This window comes from Vigna angularis, chromosome 4 (assembly GCF_016808095.1).
Source record: "Vigna angularis cultivar LongXiaoDou No.4 chromosome 4, ASM1680809v1, whole genome shotgun sequence".
Lineage (NCBI taxonomy): Eukaryota > Viridiplantae > Streptophyta > Magnoliopsida > Fabales > Fabaceae > Vigna > Vigna angularis.
Window position 1 is genome coordinate 35806320 of NC_068973.1, and position 17875 is coordinate 35824194.

General features: G+C 34.3%; 4 protein-coding genes across 5 annotated transcripts; 2 read left to right on the forward strand and 2 right to left on the reverse strand.

The window, feature by feature from the left end:
• Nucleotides 1-424: 424 nt before the first annotated feature.
• Nucleotides 425-4258, reverse strand: LOC108330862 (psbP domain-containing protein 5, chloroplastic). Its single transcript, XM_017565442.2, has 11 exons — nt 4098-4258; nt 3847-4010; nt 3600-3708; nt 3107-3156; nt 2807-2874; nt 2637-2735; nt 2220-2279; nt 1964-2023; nt 1821-1875; nt 1414-1463; nt 425-756 (listed from the first exon to the last, which is right to left on the reverse strand). The coding sequence occupies exons 1-11, from the start codon at nt 4175-4177 to the stop codon at nt 658-660; spliced, it is 894 nt and encodes a 297-aa protein (XP_017420931.1). The 5' UTR covers nt 4178-4258; the 3' UTR covers nt 425-657.
• Nucleotides 4259-5226: 968 nt separating this feature from the next.
• Nucleotides 5227-7465, forward strand: LOC108331214 (uncharacterized). The gene is made up of 3 exons (XM_017565861.2): nt 5227-5330; nt 5622-6423; nt 7143-7465. Exons 2-3 carry the CDS (start codon nt 5635-5637, stop codon nt 7236-7238), a joined length of 885 nt encoding a protein of 294 aa, XP_017421350.1. The 5' UTR covers nt 5227-5330; nt 5622-5634; the 3' UTR covers nt 7239-7465.
• Nucleotides 7466-8285: 820 nt separating this feature from the next.
• On the forward strand, nt 8286-10622 carry LOC108331501 (uncharacterized). The gene is made up of 4 exons (XM_052877104.1): nt 8286-8649; nt 8744-8942; nt 9442-9824; nt 9936-10622. Exons 1-4 carry the CDS (start codon nt 8618-8620, stop codon nt 10372-10374), a joined length of 1053 nt encoding a protein of 350 aa, XP_052733064.1. The 5' UTR covers nt 8286-8617; the 3' UTR covers nt 10375-10622.
• Nucleotides 10623-11197: 575 nt separating this feature from the next.
• On the reverse strand, nt 11198-17400 carry LOC108331500 (uncharacterized). Of its 2 annotated transcripts, none has more exons than XM_017566210.2 (5): nt 17233-17400; nt 14436-16737; nt 13359-13479; nt 12442-12492; nt 11198-12355 (listed from the first exon to the last, which is right to left on the reverse strand). In XM_017566210.2, exons 2-5 carry the CDS (start codon nt 16730-16732, stop codon nt 11405-11407), a joined length of 3420 nt encoding a protein of 1139 aa, XP_017421699.1. In that variant the 5' UTR covers nt 16733-16737; nt 17233-17400; the 3' UTR covers nt 11198-11404. The 2 variants fall into 2 exon arrangements, with proteins under 2 accessions (XP_017421699.1, XP_017421698.1); XM_017566209.2 differs by having other exon boundaries at nt 14436-16804.
• Nucleotides 17401-17875: the final 475 nt, after the last annotated feature.

Consider the following 17875-nt stretch of genomic DNA (forward strand, 5'->3'; position numbering starts at 1 on the left):
TTTAATTTCATTAGTTTAACAATTAATTGTTCGGGTTAAATTGAAACTAATTAATTCTGATTATTTATCTTTAGTTTCAATCATTCCTTTACTTTTATTGTTTCAATTTATTATAAATTCTAAACTACCAAACAGGCGAAGAATACAAAATATAACCGATTCCTTCTTTTTATACTAGTAAATTTCAGAACTTTTATTACGACTTAGTATTACGAAACATTACTTATGAAAAGTCTTGTTGATATTTTACGTGAATAACAATTAACCTAAAAAGTGCTAAATATGAAATTGAGACAGATTAAATGATAAGACAATTGCTTTTCCCTAAAAAGTTCACATAATATTACAACAGTTTACAGAATATATATATATATATATATATATATATATATATATATATATATAGTAACGCAATCAGTTAAAATTAAGATTTTAAAACCTCTGTTTTATTATCTAAATTGGATTGCTAAATAAACGATGTTAAAGTACATTTAGGAATGATAAAAAAGAATAGAAAAAACAGAAATAGAAGGCCTCATGTTCTGCTCATCTCTTTCAGAGAATCTATTTCAATTTGCCTTTTTGGACCAACAATTAAATGAAACATAAATTTCATGCCTAAAAAATCACATGAATACGATAAAATAAAAGGAGTTTTCACCAAAATCTCCAGGGATCTTTGTAGGGAGGAACATAATTTTCCGTTGGACTAAGGAGACGAAATGAACCCACTGCCTTTTCAAGGAAAGGCCCCAGCTGCATTAAATATATTCTATGGTTAGAGCTACACAAAAGATAAATTGTTTTAAGAATTGTAGTAATACTTTGGGCCATTTTGAATAAACTACTCCACAAATAAAATGAGTCATAAAAGTAACATGTATCAAACTTCTTGCCCAAATCACAACTTGGTTCTGATCTCTTTAAGAATTCCTCTGGTAAATTAGAAATCAGAGACTGGTCTTCAAAAGGTGAAAGCTAATAAAAAAGGAACTTTAAGTTTAATTACTACCAGAAAATTATGGAACAGAAGATTTCATATGCATGCATTTAGGTAAAATCAAACCATTTGCATTCTTTTTACCTCTTTTAAACATACCATACTGTTTCTTTTTTTCTAAAAAGAAAACCTTGACATTAATTCTCAGGTTGTATAATCACCTTTGATGGATGAAAAGGAAAAAGTCTGACATGTTCTCAGTCAGACCATTGTCAACTTAAAGAATTAGACATGCTTGATCATTTGACTGAGGCAGTGCAAGAAAAGATCATTTTATACTGCTTTTATAAAATGTTGAATCTAATTCTGTTTTTATACTGCTTCTACAGGTTCTCATATATCATTTGAATCAATGAACATAAACATACACCAAGACAACAAAAGAGAGTAAGAGAGAGAGAGAGAGAGAGTACCTTTTCCCACCGTGGGCTGATGGTTGAAGCACTGATAGAGTACAAATAACCTGCAAGCAAGTGCTTAGTAGAAAAAGAAGAGAAGTTTTGAAATGCAACACCAAAAGAAAGATATAACTTGAAAACCTTAAAAAGAGAACAAAGAAAAAAAACGGCGTGTGAATTAGCTAATTGGTAATCCCATAAAAATATAATAAAGAGATATTTCATTTTATCTTGTTTTGTTTTTAGCCTCCATGGTAAGCCGAAACAAGTGTGGCTCTAATTGAATGAGAAATAGAAAATAGAACAAAATCATTTAAAAAGTAGCTTCGAAGCACTTTGCATGCATATACAGAGGACAGTCTCATATTAGATACACCAAGTTAGAAATAATCTATACCAATGAAATAAAATAGAAGATATACCATCTCTTTCAGCTGTTGAAGCAAGATAATGCCGGTAAGTGTTTGATTCATCAGTCTGTACAAGCAGGGTTTATAAACCAAAAGTCATTACACATACCACATCTTTCCATGAAAAAAAACTTCTATCAAAAGGCAGTACTTACTAGTCTCAAAGGTGCTTTACGAACAAGGTATTCATAATACCAGTACTTCTCACCATCAATCTGAGGAGAAGCAAATAAGCTCACTATGCATAAACTTCAACCTAATATATATATATATATATATATACCCTATATATATATATATATATATATATATATATATATATATATATATATATATATATATATATATATAGGGAGAGAGAGAGATCAAATATTGGAAACAAAGAAATAAAGATTGTTTTATGAGGCTTACTTCACTAGAATGGGTATTGAGAACCGAACTCTCTTCTAAACGCTGAGTTGACGTAACTCGCTGCAAAATCTTGTTATCAGAATATGCAGCAGAGGTCAACTGTATTTTAACATCTTGGAGCACCATTTCTCGTTTGTAGTCAGTGAAAATCCTCAAAACAGAGAAGATTAATTTAATTTATAACAAAGTGTTTTACATACCATCCAACATTTATGACCATATACAACTCCCTGAGTTCCAGGTAGGGATAATCCCTATTAACTGGTGAATGATAAATCTCTGAATTTTAATCAATACTCAGAACATTAGTAGTGGCATCTTGTGGTTTGAAATTATTCAAGAAGATTACAATTTTTTGTTTCTAATAAGAATAGTGTTAACACAAAAGCCTTTATTAACAAAGGAGTGGCCAGTTACCAGTGAAGATCTGTCAGCTAACACTGAATCAGCAACATCTTTTGCAGTCCATGTACTCTTATCCTTTGATTTTATATAGCTTGCATTTGGTGGACCTATCTGAATTTAGTATAAAAAACATGAATAGATAACTAAAACTCCTTCAAACAAGTATTAGGTTGAGAGAATACCGTGACAGAAATGATGACATTATCAATAAAGTCTACACGCTCGGACACAATGCGCAGGCGTGCATCAGCTACATGAAATTTACACAGAAATTTTTATCCATAAAAGGAAAATTATGAAGCAAGCATCCAGTATCTTTATGCACAAGATCAATATTCACTAGTGAAAATTTCTACCATTCAAACACTTTAATCACAGAGCTGGTGGCAGTTGTTTTGTAACAAGCTCACAATGAAACATGACCTCTATCCTGAATTATTTGATGAGAGATTTTTGCCTAGCAAAGGAAAAGAGAAACTTACGAGAAAGTGGTGCAGCTGATGAATATCGCTCTGGCTTTCGGGATTCTACCCTTTAAATATATGGAAAGAGTTAGCTTATATAATGATTAAGGAAAAATTCCAGACAACTAGTGGAGATGTAAGCCAAATATAGGAATCTTAGATGCACTAGCACTAAGTTCTATCGGATCAAGTTCACTGAACAAATTAATGTCTTACTGACATTATTAAATGTAGTAAAAAACATTAGATAAAGTTGGAAGTTGAAACTACCCTTATCATTTTGCTTACTATAAATAAAGATATATATAAAATATGAGAAATGCTTGTAACATATTTTCTAACACAACTTCTAACACACTTTTACAGAAAAGTATAAAATCATAAGATTCCCTAAATAATATGTAAGACTCGCATTTTTTTGTGATTTCTAATTCTAATAAATTGTAGTGAATAGTAGTATGTTGGAAAGAGTGTTGCTAGCATTCTCATAACATGCATTTACTTGGCATACCATTTGAGGGAAATATTGTTGGAAGGCGACTCAACAGGGTACAGATAAGAATAGGCGTTTATTTCATCTAAAAACGAAGCCATTGTGGGCTCTTCTTCAGCAAGAGCCACTGCAAGACATAAAGAACAATGATAAAGCAAATGTGTCTCAATTGCATCACATAATAAAACACATGTCAAATGAAATCACACTAGTTCTCATAATCTCATCAAGCAGAAAATTCTCAGAGAGAATGCAAGAGAGGTACCTGAAAGTGGCCATCTTAGAGAAACCGAGGTCAAGCCTAACAACACCAAATCCCTTCTAAAAACCCTGTTTTGCGAAGTGGGTTTTAGAGCACAACATGAAAAACGTAGTCTTTCCTTTGATAATGGGAAATTGTGTGGGTTAAAGATAGCCCTGTTGTTGTTTCTGATTAACAAAAGCAAATGGGTTTAGAAAAAAGAGAGCAAATATGAACATAAACTAAAATTATTGAAAAGGGTTATGCAGAAGAACCTGAAGATAAGGTTATTAGGAAGAAGTGTAGAAGTGGGGAAGAAGAAGGAAAGGGAGAGAGAAGAAGAAGGTAAAACCATTGGTAGCTCTCAGTTGTGTCATCCACCACCACACTGTAACATTATCTCACTTTCAACACTTCCCTTTTATTACAACTTTTTTCTTCTGACATGTTCTTAGCAACACACGGGGAAATAGTTCACAGTAATATTTATCAGATACTATTATTTAATTTAGTTTGCATTTTTTTTTAAAATAGTGATAAAAATCAATTTAAATTATTATTTTTTCATTGTTTAACTTTATATCAACGTTTGGATACAAATGCTTTTGCCATAAATATTTTAACAGTAATGATATAGTTTTGATGAAACAACTTGGTAAGCAAAACATTGCAACATATAAGTAATAGTGAAATCTTGTTTGTAATCTCTTTATTTCTGTAAGCGAATTTTTTTTATGATTTAAAATACATACACACACACACACATATATATATATATATATATATATATATATATATATATATATATATATATATATATATATATATATATATATAAAGAACTTGTCACTCGTTCACCAAAAATCATTTGTGTCACTAGTACTACCATATATTTTTTGATAAAAATAATTATAAATAGTTTGTTTTTCATTTGAAGCTTCATTTAATGTTAGTCAAAATTTTCCATGACTGATTTTCAATTAGATTGAAAATTATACAAAGTTAAAACAAACACATACTAATCTAGAAAATAACAGGACAGAAATATTTTTAGAGTTATCTTTATGATTCCTTATCCATTATAAGAAAAAATATGTATATTTAGCGAACTAACATAAACAAACCATTTCCATGTTAATTAATGCTAATTTTACAAAATTTCCTTTATATATAAACATAAGTATCACCCCAATCGATATGATTTAAAATAATTTAAAAAGTATACTTTTATTATATTAAATGAATTTTATTATTATTATTTTTAACTAACTTGAAAATAGTCAATTTTGCTTATAAATGGCGGTTTATAAATAAATTTTGTGAAAATAAGTTTTTTATTTCACTCACCACAATTATATTCTTTTTAACTAATTTTAATTTTAATTATATACGCGTTTCCAGGGATGGATTGCCGCCAACACAAAGTCCTTTAAAACCCTTTCCTTCTTCCAAATTTCTTCACGCTTCATTTCATTCCTCAATCCCTTTCAGAGTTTCGCGTTCAACTGGTTTGATCTTCTTCCCTCTCATTTCCAATTTCTTTTTCGTCTTTCACGTCGGAGCTAAATTTTTTTTTTTCACGAATCCGTCTTTTACTTGCATTGCCTTGGAAAAAGGAAAAAAAATAACTTTATTGGGGGTTTTGGGAATGGATGTGTTATGAAATTTTCAATCTTTTTGGTTTCTTGTAGCTGAAGAACATTGTAACTTAAAGTTCATTCAGGGTTCCGTCGGTAACGACTGAATTTACTAACTTTGTTGCCTGAATTTCCTTGTTTTTGTGCAAATGGGGCTCCTAGAATCAAGTCTACAATGCCAGGAAAGCCTAATTTGAATCCACCTACACTCTCATGTGTTCCAGTCTCTGGGACTGAAGAAGAACTAGATTCCAAGAATCACAAAGAAGGTTCCGGTAATCACGAAAAAGAAGGTTCCATGAATCACGAAGAAGAAGGTTCCAAGAAACACGTTGGGAAAGACTCCAAGACTCGCGAAGAAGGTTCCAATAGTCACGTAGAAGAAGATTCCAAGGATCACGAAGAAGAAGGTTCTAAGAAAGAAGTAGAAGAAAGTTCAGAGAATTATGAGGAAGAAGGTCCTAAGAATCAAGTTGAAGAAGGTTCCAACAATAACGAGGAGGAAAATCCCAAGACTCGCGAAGAAGATTCCAAGAACCATGAAGAGAAAGATTCCAAGAACCTCGTAGAGAAAGACTCCAAGAACCACAAAGAAGAGGATTCCAAGGATCACGAAGAAAATGATTCCAAGAACCACGAAAAAAATTATTCCAAGAAACAGAAAAAGAGTTCTTCCAAGAAGCTCGGAGAAAAAGATATCAAGAAAAAGCTAGAAATTCCGTTGGTTGAGACCCTTATTCAAACTCGTGTCAGAAAACTTACCGAGTCTTTGCGTCAAGAGGAGCTCGACCGAAAAGCTTGGGTTTCTAAACATATGGCAGAGTGGCATGAGGCAGAAGCTGAAATGGATATTCGATATCTAAAGAAGTCATTTCCTGATATTTCTCAACAATCCCTTAGAGATGTATACCTTGTCAACGGTGGTGATCTGGGAGATACCTTGGACATGCTCAGCCTGCTTGAGGTATTTTTTTTTTATATTTCATTATTTTGTTCAGACTTCGTCATCTCGAAGTTTTGTGGCTTTATGCATTCTTTTTATCTGTGTTGTGTATATTATATGTTGCATGAATCATTGGTTACGGTATGATGCTGAGTGGAAGTTTATATGTGAGATTATTTCTGGGTGGAAATACTTGTTCACAAAAATTACAATTAACTGATACTACACAATCCCATCCCCCTTTATTTTTGAATATTTTTAATTTCTTCCTGAAGATTTTCACATTCAGTTTCCACTGCATTGACACAAAAATTATTATTAAAACTCACCTTGTGATTTGATTTTTCAAATTTCTTTCTGTTTTCATTGGAGATATCTTTCTGTGCAAATGCCTAATTCTGTATCCTCTTTTTGTGATCTTGGGTACTTTTGTACACTACTTTAACTTTCTGTATGATTTATTGTGTTTGCATGCATGGCAATGCTTATAACTTGACGCAACGGAAAACTTGTGTTCTGTGCAATACATTCAGATGATCAAGGGAACTAAAATGTTAAGAACATTCGTTAAAACTTCTCTCACCTATATGTGTTGCAGTAATGTGTTTCCCAGTACAATTAATTGCCAGAATTTTCACCATATTGGTTAACTTAATTAGTCAAAGTCACTTCTCAATGTAATATATGTTCTACTTTTTGTTGTAATTTCTGTCCATTAATTACATCTTTTCACCTTACAGAGTGATGACTTGGGGCCTTCTGAAATACCGGATATCGATGATCCTTCAGCAGATGATGATTCTACTTCACCAAAAGAGAAGCAACCTGAAAAATAAGCCAGTGCTTCGCCAAATCTCAATAAAGCAATCAGCAAGTGTAAATGTAGGAAAGTTTATCTTTGACAGCACATTTTTTTTGTTTGTTTACTTCTGAGCTGGTTGAATATTATTTTGCTTTTGGTAGCGAAAGTGTTAAATTTTGCACTTTTCTTTGTGAAATAATTTTGATGTCTCGCATCGGAGATAGTATAATAAAAGTCACGAAGTTGCAATGCAATTCACCTCACTCAATTCTTGATTTTTTTTTTAAATCATCTCATATATGGACATCTGAAAAATACCCTTTAAGTCAAATGTTCAATTACTATCTAAAAATGTTTGTTTGTTGGACTTTTTCAAACTTAATCTAGATTACTTTTTGAAAATATATCATGGTGTTGATTGGGGGTTAAAATAAGAATAGTGTCATTTTTTCAACATTTTCTTACTAATTCTTCTACTTTTACATTTTATTTCCATCTTCCTCAAGAGGTAAATTTTGACACTAAATATGATCTCGTCTTTTCATGGGATTTTTCATTGTGCTCTTTCCATGGGAATTTGAATTTTCCTTTTATATTTTGTCAATAATTTTTTGGGGGTGAGGGCGTATAAATGTAATTTTTGATTAGAATTTTGTTTTCGCGTGCATTTCATAGTTTTTATATTTTGAAGACATTTAATTTTATTTATCTTTTTGCTTAATATTTTACGAACTTGTTTTTTAATTAAACTTAATACGGTTGGGATTAAAATAAGAGTTTTTCTTCTTTTTCTGTAATGAAGGTGTTTAAATTCTAGTTGGAGAAGGTGGTATCAGTTGTTAAATATATTCTTTAGCAAAATTATATTGGGATGCAACTAATTATGGGATTTTTTATGCAAGAAATAATATAAAAATTATTTATTCTGGGACTTTTGTTTCATGTTAATTTTTCTTTTATAAATTGGGAATATTTCTTTGATGTTTGTTTATTGCCCGTAAAATGTTTCTACCACTAGATATATATGTATATCAGTAGCATCCTTAGATATATAATATTTCAGAAAATATAATTTTGGTAAATAAAAAGCATACCATCAAAGAAACATTAACTAAATTACACTAAAACTTTTCAAATGAATGAGGTTTATTTGGAATTTAAGAAAAATGTTTATGGTTTAAAAGATTTGATAGTTATTCAAATTGAGTTGTGGTTTATTTTTGCCGTGGTTTATTTAGAATTCCCCGTTTAATTTCAACCAGCTCGTTGAAAAGAAAAGAAAGAATACACGTGCACCTCCACCCTTGGAACTGCATCCGAAATTTCCCTTGCAATCGCAAACCGACACTTCAATTTCTAGATTTTTTTTAAATTGTTGTCATTTAATTTGATCGAGCTTTTTGTTCTCTTTTCATGTCACCTCGCATATTCAATCAACCCTCCAAGTAAGTTTTAAACTTTGGTGGACGAAGGGTTGTATATCGCAATCGGGTGTCTGTGAAAAGAGTCTTAATTTGAAGGTATTTGTTGCAATAATAGGGAGATATTCAAGTTTTTTGTGGAAAAAGAAAACATGGGTGTGGATTACTATGATGTGTTGAAGGTTAACAGAAATGCTACCGAGGATGATGTGAAGAAATCATACAGAAAGTTGGCCATGAAATGGCACCCTGATAAGAACCCCAACAACAAAAAGGAAGCTGAAGCCAATTTCAAACAGATTTCAGAGGCTTACGAGGCAAGAAACCTTTCATGCTGTGTTCTTTTTAATGTCAGTTTTTAGCCATTAGAATTTAACAACTCCTGAAATAATTTGGTTGGTGAGAATAGGGAGGAAAAAAGAGAGAAATTAACACACGTTATTTCATTTTTTTTTAAATGCTAGTAATGTCATTAGGATTGTGAAAGGCGAATTGGTGATTTTAAATACTAATTGTAGAGAAATTAAATATTGAAGGTTGTTCTTTTGTGGATTCTGCATCTAAGTGTGTTCATAAATTTCATGAAAGTGAACGTTTTCTAATAGATTGAGAGCTTTATGGCGCTCAATTGTCAGTTTTTTCATCAATATTACTTGAGATGGAGTTATTTTATCAACATCCACGCTAAAAGAAAAAAAAATGTCATTGTTTTTGTATGTTGCTGGAATATAATCCAGAAGTAAATCCTTATCAGTTTGATGCATGTTGTTTTTCCTCAAACTGTAGATGTAATGGGGCTGGCTTTGGTGAATTCAGGTGCTGAGTGACCCTCAGAGAAGGTTGGTTTATGATCAGTATGGAGAGGAGGGGTTGAAAGATAAGCCACCGGACGAACCATCAAATGGGTTCAACCCCAGAAATGCAGAGGATATTTTTGCAGAGTTCTTTGGAAGTAGCCCTTTTGGATTTGGATCATCTGGGCCAGGGAAATCTAAGAGATTCCCCTCTGATGGAGGGACTACAACATTTGGTGGATTTAGTGCAAAGGATAATAATTTTCGATCATATAGTACTGGACGGGGGAATGTGCTAAAGAAGCCACTGCCTGTGGAATCCAAACTGCCTTGCTCTTTGGAGGAATTGTACACTGGCTCTACTAGGAAAATGAAGATCTCAAGGAAGACCGTGGATGCTAACGGGTATGTTAAAATTATCTCTTCTCTTTAACATTTTAAAATAAAACCATTGTTTGATAGATTTCTCAACACAATCATGCGATGAAAGAATAAAATAAATATGAAAAATTGCAGATGGACAGTTCCGGAAACAGAGATATTGACCATTGATGTGAAGCCGGGTTGGAAGAAAGGGACAAAGATTACGTTCCCTGAGAAAGGGAATCAAGAACCAAATCAATTGCCAGCAGACCTTGTGTTTGTGATTGACGAGAAGCCTCATGATGTGTTCAAGAGAGACGGGAATGACCTTATTGTGAACAAAAGGGTATCATTGGCTGAGGCCATTGGAGGAACCACAATAAACCTCAACACGCTTGATGGACGAATTTTAAATGTTCAAGTCACTGACATTGTGAGTCCTGGATACGAGATGAATATTGCAAAAGAAGGGATGCCAATAACAAAGGAGCCTGGTCATAGGGGTGATCTCAAGATCAAATTTGATGTCAGTTTTCCTACAAAGTTGACCCCAGAGCAACGAGCAGGACTCAAGCGAGCACTCACAAGTTGATCATTCTTTTGAATTGAGGCCATTTGGAAGTGTAGTCATCTATTTATCTTCGTACCTGTTCTTCAATGTTTCTCATATTTGCCTACAAAGCTCTTGGTTTTCTTACCATTTGTCTGTTTTTCTCCGTCATTTGTTATAGTTGTCCGTCGTTTTTACTTTTTTTGGGGAGGGGGAGGGGTGTTCTAAGTGGGTCTTTCCTTTGCTGTACTTCTTTGCTGAAGATGTAAATATAATATAGGTTCTAAATTTCACGTAACGGTGGAAACTTAAGATTTGGGTATCTCTGGAACGAATCATGCCACGTGATGGTGGATTCAGATGCTTAATACTAAATCATGATTCTTTTATACAGAGTAAAATGTTGTTTATTGAGACAGCAATACGGAATCGTAACAAAAAAATAGACAACGAAAGGATATGCGAACCACTTTCGTTAATTCAGAACCCGAGTATACCTTTTCTCTTGTACTTTTAAACGCACACGTATATTCATGTATAATTCGGGTGATTATTTTACATAAGAGATGCCATAACTCAAATTAAGTCAAATTTATGAAAATATCCCTAAGATCAAGAAAGGTAGCAACTACAAGTAATACACAGACTACGTTCATGTTTATATTCTGTTCAAAACCACGTTCAAAGACGATCCTAAATTTTCTCTCATTTACATTTGAGAATATTCTATATTATGCAAATGGGAAATCAGAATCACCCTGTATGATTGCTATAGCAAGCAGGGACCGAATCGATAGTCTGCAACTTTCGTTGAATCAGTCAGAGTAATGAAAGAGCCATGAAAATCTAGAAGTAACGTAAAAACTAAAGCATGAAAAATTGTTATGTCCCTCGCATTTATTCAGCGGAACACCTGTCGGTAAACAGAAACAGCAGAAAAATGGTCATTTGTTTAATCTACGAGGTGAGGCTACCAAAAAAAAAAGTTGGAGACCTTACAATAAGCTTACATAATACAGATAGGAAAGACATTAAAAAATTAAAAGAGGACTGAAGTTTACTGCGAAAGACACTAAAATCCCCTACTTCTAGACACATTTTGAGGCCAGGTAGTGCCTTGAGAAGGCGCTCCGTAAGGAGGTCCACCTCTTGGCGGTAAATTGCTAGCCTGGGGAGAAGGAACCCATTGAGGGTCAAAATTTCTTTGGGTATGAGTCACATTCACCGGGGGTTGCAGATATTGTGGTGTCATAATAGGCTGTTGTTGTGAACCCGGTAATGATTGATTCATATTGTGCGGTCGAAGATGAAAGTTATGCATTGTCTGTTGGGGAAGAAACTGATTCTGGGATGTTTGGGGCTGCCATTCAGGTATGTCATCATCATCATCATTCCAGGGTTGAATTGTCCCCCCAAATTTATCCTGCCAGTTTACTGAAGGTGCACTTGGTTTGTTTTGCCCATATTTGTATACAAGTTCTCTCATTTGTTCTACAGGACGTGCAGGTGGTGGGGCTGGGTTAACCGAGTGTGATGTAACCATATTTGATAGTTCCTTTGGTTTTTGGGCTAAGTGTGGTGGAATCGAACTACTGGAGAAATTAAACTCCGGCAGGTCATCCTCGACTCGGGCAGCAGGTGGCCCAAATCCAGGAGGAACATCATCATCGTCATCATTCTCATTCTCAATGGTCTTAAGGTCCGTAGAGGGTACTGCTTTATGGGTGGAATTGGCATTCACATTTATATCTTGCTGTCTCCTACTGAAGTATTGTTGTCTTTTAGAGCTGTGTTTGTGGTGAGTAGCAGTGGTGGGTGATATAGACGTTAAATTAGTTTTTCTCCATACAATAATACCAATTAGACCATTATCAATAGAATTAACTGCCTCTATTTGTTCCTTTGGAAGTATGTTGCTCAGCATTTCAACTGTTTTCTTATGAGGTGGGCAAAAGTAAAGTTCTACTCCATGCACAGGCTCTGCAAATCCTACTCTCTCGTCCGAAATATACGAGTCAGCCACCTGCAAGCAAAAGTATCGTCTCATAAATAACAAAACTATATGCGTCTATGTAGAGATGAGAACCAAACCAACAAAACTATCATTACCTCGCGTAGAGTTGATTGCTCGTCCAACTCTTTCGAAAGGAAATGTGAAACCTGCAATAAAATGAAAATTTTTAATTTCACTTTGGCTCAGAAAGAAAGTGACGCGATAAAGTTTCTCATCAGTTACACAGATTTCCTTCAGAAAAAGTATAACATCAAACTGAAAGGAGTCTAACTCAGTCATTCAGCGTATTCAAATCAATTAGCCACGCTGGTGTATATTTATTCGATGTTACGACATCTTTATGGTCCCGAGCATCTCATCGAGTCACAGTAAGTTTGGTCTTCCACTAAAAACAATAATTTTTGGGAGACTTTTCGCATTATTTTTAATACAGAATTCTTCCTTCATTTTTTTACCCCCTTTTTTCGTTGCGTCAAAATATTATATATACATACATACATATACATATGCATACATATACATACATATATATATATATATATATATATATATTTATATATATTGAAATTTTCGTAGCATATCGCCCAAAGGAGGACATGAGAAACTTAATTCCAGCCACTAGAAATCGTATTATAATTACCAAAATCGATTCAATCACGTAATACATATTCTAACAGTGACAAATTTTCAGAAACTACACAAACACATTTTCATGGTTTAATTACTTGTCACTGCAAAGAAAACCTCAACCTGCCAGTCTCACCAATAAGTCGTCATTTCTCATGCACAATGCCCCACCATTTCACTGCCCCCTTTATCCCATCAGCAAGGAAAAAAAAGCAGAATAATTGTATAACTCAAGATACTTCAAATTAAACAAGTGGTATAAAGTAGCATCAAACTGCGGCATATTTCCCCCATTTTTAATCACTTCTTTCTGTATGGATGGTGGTGAGATTAACAGACAATATTCAAACAAAGCTCTAGCACAACAAAAGGAAACTTGTGATACCATGATTGCACGACTCCTAGACAATCGAAGATCTTGAAGAAATTTCTCAAATGCATCTAGTCGAACCCTTCCCTTGATCTCGAGAAACCCAGGCCAGTCTTTAGCAGCAGTTTTCTCGCCACTTCATAGAGAATTATAATGTAGGATCAGTAAAAATCACAGAACATAAGTATTAATTCTCTTTGAACAGCACAAATAAAGTTCAAAACTATATTTTCCAATATAAATAAATAGTGACAAGTAGTCATCAAACCAAACCCATCCAACTCAACAGATAATACAGTACATTCATCAAAAGAGTTGTTCATAAACTGAAGTAATACAAACCAAAAACCAAAGCAAACAAACTAAAAATCTATTGAACAAAAAACAAATTTATCTTCTTGGATTGGATTGAGTTTCAAATCTAATTTTAAAAACCAAACTTTTGTAAACTTGCATAATTTTAATTATAAATTTTCCAAATAATTCATACTTGGAGAAATATATTAAATTACTATTTCAATTTATCTTTTCATTAGTTCATTATCACACTTACATCTCATTACAATGTATTTCAACTTTATATTTAAATTAATACTGTGTTTATGATTACTGTGTATTTATTGATTTGTTAATTCAGTACATGTTTAATGGCCACAAAACATGAGAAACTACAAGACTTTTTTTCACAAATATATAAACACAAGATTAATTAATTGAACTGAGCTCAACTTGAATATAATTTTTTCTGGTCCAGAGAGAACAACAAATCACATTAACGTATAAAAATTTTAATGCAAAAGTATATGCAGGCTTAAACAAATATGTAAACATTAAGTCCAAACAAACTTGGAAATAATGGAAGATGATTACCGAAATGGATCCGTTCTTAAATTTCACCTCTTTACTACATACACGGTTTAAGAATATTTGTTTCATACGCTATAGATTAAAAGAATGACACTATCCAATTCACGATCTTCACTATCTCAGATGACAAAAAGGAACAATCAAAACCCATATTATCCATGCATTAAAATTCACAGCTATGTAGCAACTTATCATAAAGATATAATCAAACCATTAGTAGACTACCTCTTATAGAAGCTTATGACAGACTGAGTGGTAGATATATTGGGTTGAAGCATTCCCTCCCAGAGGCATTCACCCTTAGTGGGGACTGCATCCTTCGTATATTTATTATCGTTACCGTATCTCCCTTCGGCATGAGACTGATTGCCTTTGAATTCAGTATCGCTGGGTGCAGGCTTCACATTTTCGATTGGCCTTTCCTTGGTACGACCATCAGTTGACTTCATGTCAGCTTGACTCCCACTATATCTCGTATCAGAAGAAATGGTTCCGGATTCAGTATCAGCCTTTTTCTCCTTTTCAGCATCTGAATTTACACGTGTGCTTTGAAACTTGTCAGGGGTGACAACAGCTTGCTCATTTGAAGTTAAATCAGAAGATTTTGATTTAGATCCAGCCCCTGCATCATCCTTGTCTAAAGCAGGTGTCACTTTCCCAGATTCTAGTGGTAAATTTTCAAAAGGTGGCTCAGAATGAAGAGATTCCATGAATTCATCAAGAGAGACAATTGGTGGAAGAAAATCAGGGTCCTTCAAGGCATCATCAGTCATAAGGCCCTGCATTGGATCGGTGCCGTCAGTGGATGAAATGGTAATGGAAAATGTATCATCCTTCTGTAAATTGCGCTTATCAGCATTAATGTTCACATCAGGTTTTGAAGAAGTGCCTTCCACATCCTTTTTTTCTGTTTGGCTTCTAGCCACTGAGGTTGTGCCACCGGAAACCACCTCAACGGATACATTGTCTTCATGTTCAACTTCCACTTGAAATTCACCTTTATGAGTCTTCTTGACCAAACGCCTAAAATCAACATCTGAATTAGGTAAAACCACCATTTGAGCAAGCTCCTCAGCCTTGGCTATACGCCACTGAGAGAGCTCTTTTGAAGCAAGTTCCTCTGCAGTCATGGAACATAATTGTTCAGGAGGAATTTGACCAAACATAACCCTTTCTCTAAGTTCAGGGTTATTGCGATCTTTTAAATTAAATAAAAGAGACCTCCCTTTCTCTTTGTACTTCTTATTCACACCTCCAAACAGTTTGAACAGTTCTGCTTCGATTTTTGAAGCCAAAAGTTCAGGTAAAGGGACCTCCTCCTTGCAACCTTCACCTGTTTCCTCAGGTTCTGATCTCTGCTCTATATTAGTTTGACTTTCCTTTTGATTTCCCACGTCAACCATATCAGATAATACCCAGGAAAGACCATTTCCCTGCAAAAGATCATCTTTCATAAAGAAACTGTCACTAAAAGGAACATCATCAGTAGTCAAAGTGTAACATGACTGGAAATCTTGCTTATCACAGTTCAAGACTTGCATAGAAGTCAGTATGCTTTCATTGTTTGATGCATTTGTGGATCCTGCTTCATAGTCCTTGTATTTTTCTGGAAAATCTTCTTTGAATGATGTACTCTGCATGTGCTCTGTCTCCACCCGCCCAACTGAATCAGCCTCAACAAAAGAGGAATTCACTGATTGAGAAATACTTTGCTCCAGTGGACCATTGATGGATGTAGGTGTTGATCCAGAACATTGAGCGTTGTTCTCTAATTTACCTTGAGTATTGGTAGCTTCACCAGTTGGTGTATTATTGTTTGGGATCTGAGGTTTACCTTGTTGAGAAACCAAGGCCAGAGCAGCAGCTAATGAATCCCTCATCTTGGACCTAACACTTTCAGTTGATTCAGTTTGAACCTTGGAGGACTGCTTTATCTGAGTATTCTGAGTTTTAGAATTCACAGACCGAGGTGTACTGGCTTTACCGGAGGTGCTATCAAACTGTGTTTTTCTCTTGCTAGAAGCTGCCGAATGCTGTGTCCTGGAGGCAATTGACGAGGATTGCATCTGCGGAGAACCTCTATTTGATGCATTAGGTACTTGCTGCAACCAAGGTCTGTTTCCCATTTGTACAGCCCGCTTGTTAAAGGAACTACTGGATGATAGTTCCGTTGGTGCCTTGCGCTTGGGAGTTGCTGGCTGCTGCTGCTGCTGAGGCCCTGCGCTATTTGGAAGCCTCCCCATTTGCATGGACTGTTGGTTAGGGGAAAAAATTCGATGCATTCCTGGATTAATCGCTTGTGCTTCTACTCGCCCACTCTGCATGGTGGAAAGGGGCATGCCCTGAGACCTAGATTCACCAGGCACAGCTCTCAATAACCCAACATGTTCATTTGAGGTTCCCATAGGCTGTGAAACAATATCACTGGACACAGGAACCAAAATCCCCATTTCCATCTGTCTACCTGACGAATCAATCTTGTTCATAAGCGGCTCCAAACGAGCTATTTGCATACTGGGCATGGGCTCTGAAACCAGATTGTTAGACATTCCTGACCAGTACCATTAACCATAAATTGACAAACACACCTGAAACTGAAACAGTTTATAACACGTCACACACCCTTAACCAATAGACCATCAAATAAGCCACACAACAAACAAACAACAGATATCTAATCTAACCTAATACTACAGCAACCACAACAACAGTCTCGTTCAACAGAATACACAATACCAGCCCTAGTGTTGAATCAATGAATTACATGGTGGAACCCAGCATCAGAGCACCGATGAAATTAAATTGCGAACCACAATTAATTAATCGATTGATAAAAGCTTTAATTGAATAAAACCTAAAAAGAAAAACAACTCTTATCAATTTTCTCAGAAACGAATTCTTGCAATTCAATTGAATGTCGTACAAGCGAAAGAAGTATTATGAATGGCACAAACAAGTGTTACAAGCGAGAAAAGTAGAAAACCAATCGATAGAAGAAAATGAATAGAGAATTACGACATACCTTGATGAAGCAATGTTGTGATGAAGTGAACGGAAGTGGTATGTATGAGCGGCGCTGAAAGCTGAGTGCAGCAGTGAAAACCCTAAGAGGATGTTGAACGGAGAAAGAAAAAAGACGATAACGAAGATACCCAAAGAAATAAACAAGTCACACAATATTAACCGCATCTCAACTTCCTGATTCTTCTAAAGTTTACCCTTAAAACGCATCGTTGCATTGTCTTTTTCATTCATTTTTTAGATTACATTTTAAATAAAAGCCTTCCCGAAGTATTATATATTATTACATTTTAAATTATACCTACATTTAATTTAAATAATTTATGCATAGCGTTTAAATTTTGTTAAAGTTTATATCTGAAAACAAACAAAAATAAAGGGTATGATTATATTTTATAAATAAATAAAACTATGTGATAATTTATAAGCATGTAACATTCTTATAAAATTATAATAATTGTAATATTAATATTTTTGAAGTATCAATAAATACATCAACTCTATAAACTAAATAAAAACATTTTTTTATATATTATAGATTAATTATTATTATAGTATTGTTATTAGCAAAAATGTAAGAGCCTGAAAATGTAAGGCTATTAGGCCCTACAGTCTGGCCCAAGAAGCTAAGGACACTAGGAATT

Coding starts and splice junctions, on each gene's coding strand:
- LOC108330862 (XM_017565442.2), bottom strand. CDS start 4,177: ATGGTTTTACCTTCTTCTTCTCTCTCCCTTTCCTTCTTCTTCCCCACT. Junction 2,280..2,636: donor TAGCTGACAGATCTTCACTG/GTAACTGGCCAC, acceptor AAGATTTTGCAG/CGAGTTACGTCAACTCAGCG. Junction 2,024..2,219: donor TCAATACCCATTCTAGTGAA/GTAAGCCTCATA, acceptor GCTTCTCCTCAG/ATTGATGGTGAGAAGTACTG.
- LOC108331214 (XM_017565861.2), top strand. CDS start 5,635: ATGCCAGGAAAGCCTAATTTGAATCCACCTACACTCTCATGTGTTCCA. Junction 6,424..7,142: donor ACATGCTCAGCCTGCTTGAG/GTATTTTTTTTT, acceptor TTCACCTTACAG/AGTGATGACTTGGGGCCTTC.
- LOC108331501 (XM_052877104.1), top strand. CDS start 8,618: ATGTCACCTCGCATATTCAATCAACCCTCCAA. Junction 8,650..8,743: donor ATATTCAATCAACCCTCCAA/GTAAGTTTTAAA, acceptor TTGCAATAATAG/GGAGATATTCAAGTTTTTTG. Junction 8,943..9,441: donor AGATTTCAGAGGCTTACGAG/GCAAGAAACCTT, acceptor TGGTGAATTCAG/GTGCTGAGTGACCCTCAGAG.
- LOC108331500 (XM_017566209.2), bottom strand. CDS start 16,759: ATGTCTAACAATCTGGTTTCAGAGCCCATGCCCAGTATGCAAATAGCT. Junction 13,480..14,435: donor GTCATAAGCTTCTATAAGAG/GTAGTCTACTAA, acceptor TTCTCTATGAAG/TGGCGAGAAAACTGCTGCTA. Junction 12,493..13,358: donor CTAGGAGTCGTGCAATCATG/GTATCACAAGTT, acceptor ATTTTATTGCAG/GTTTCACATTTCCTTTCGAA.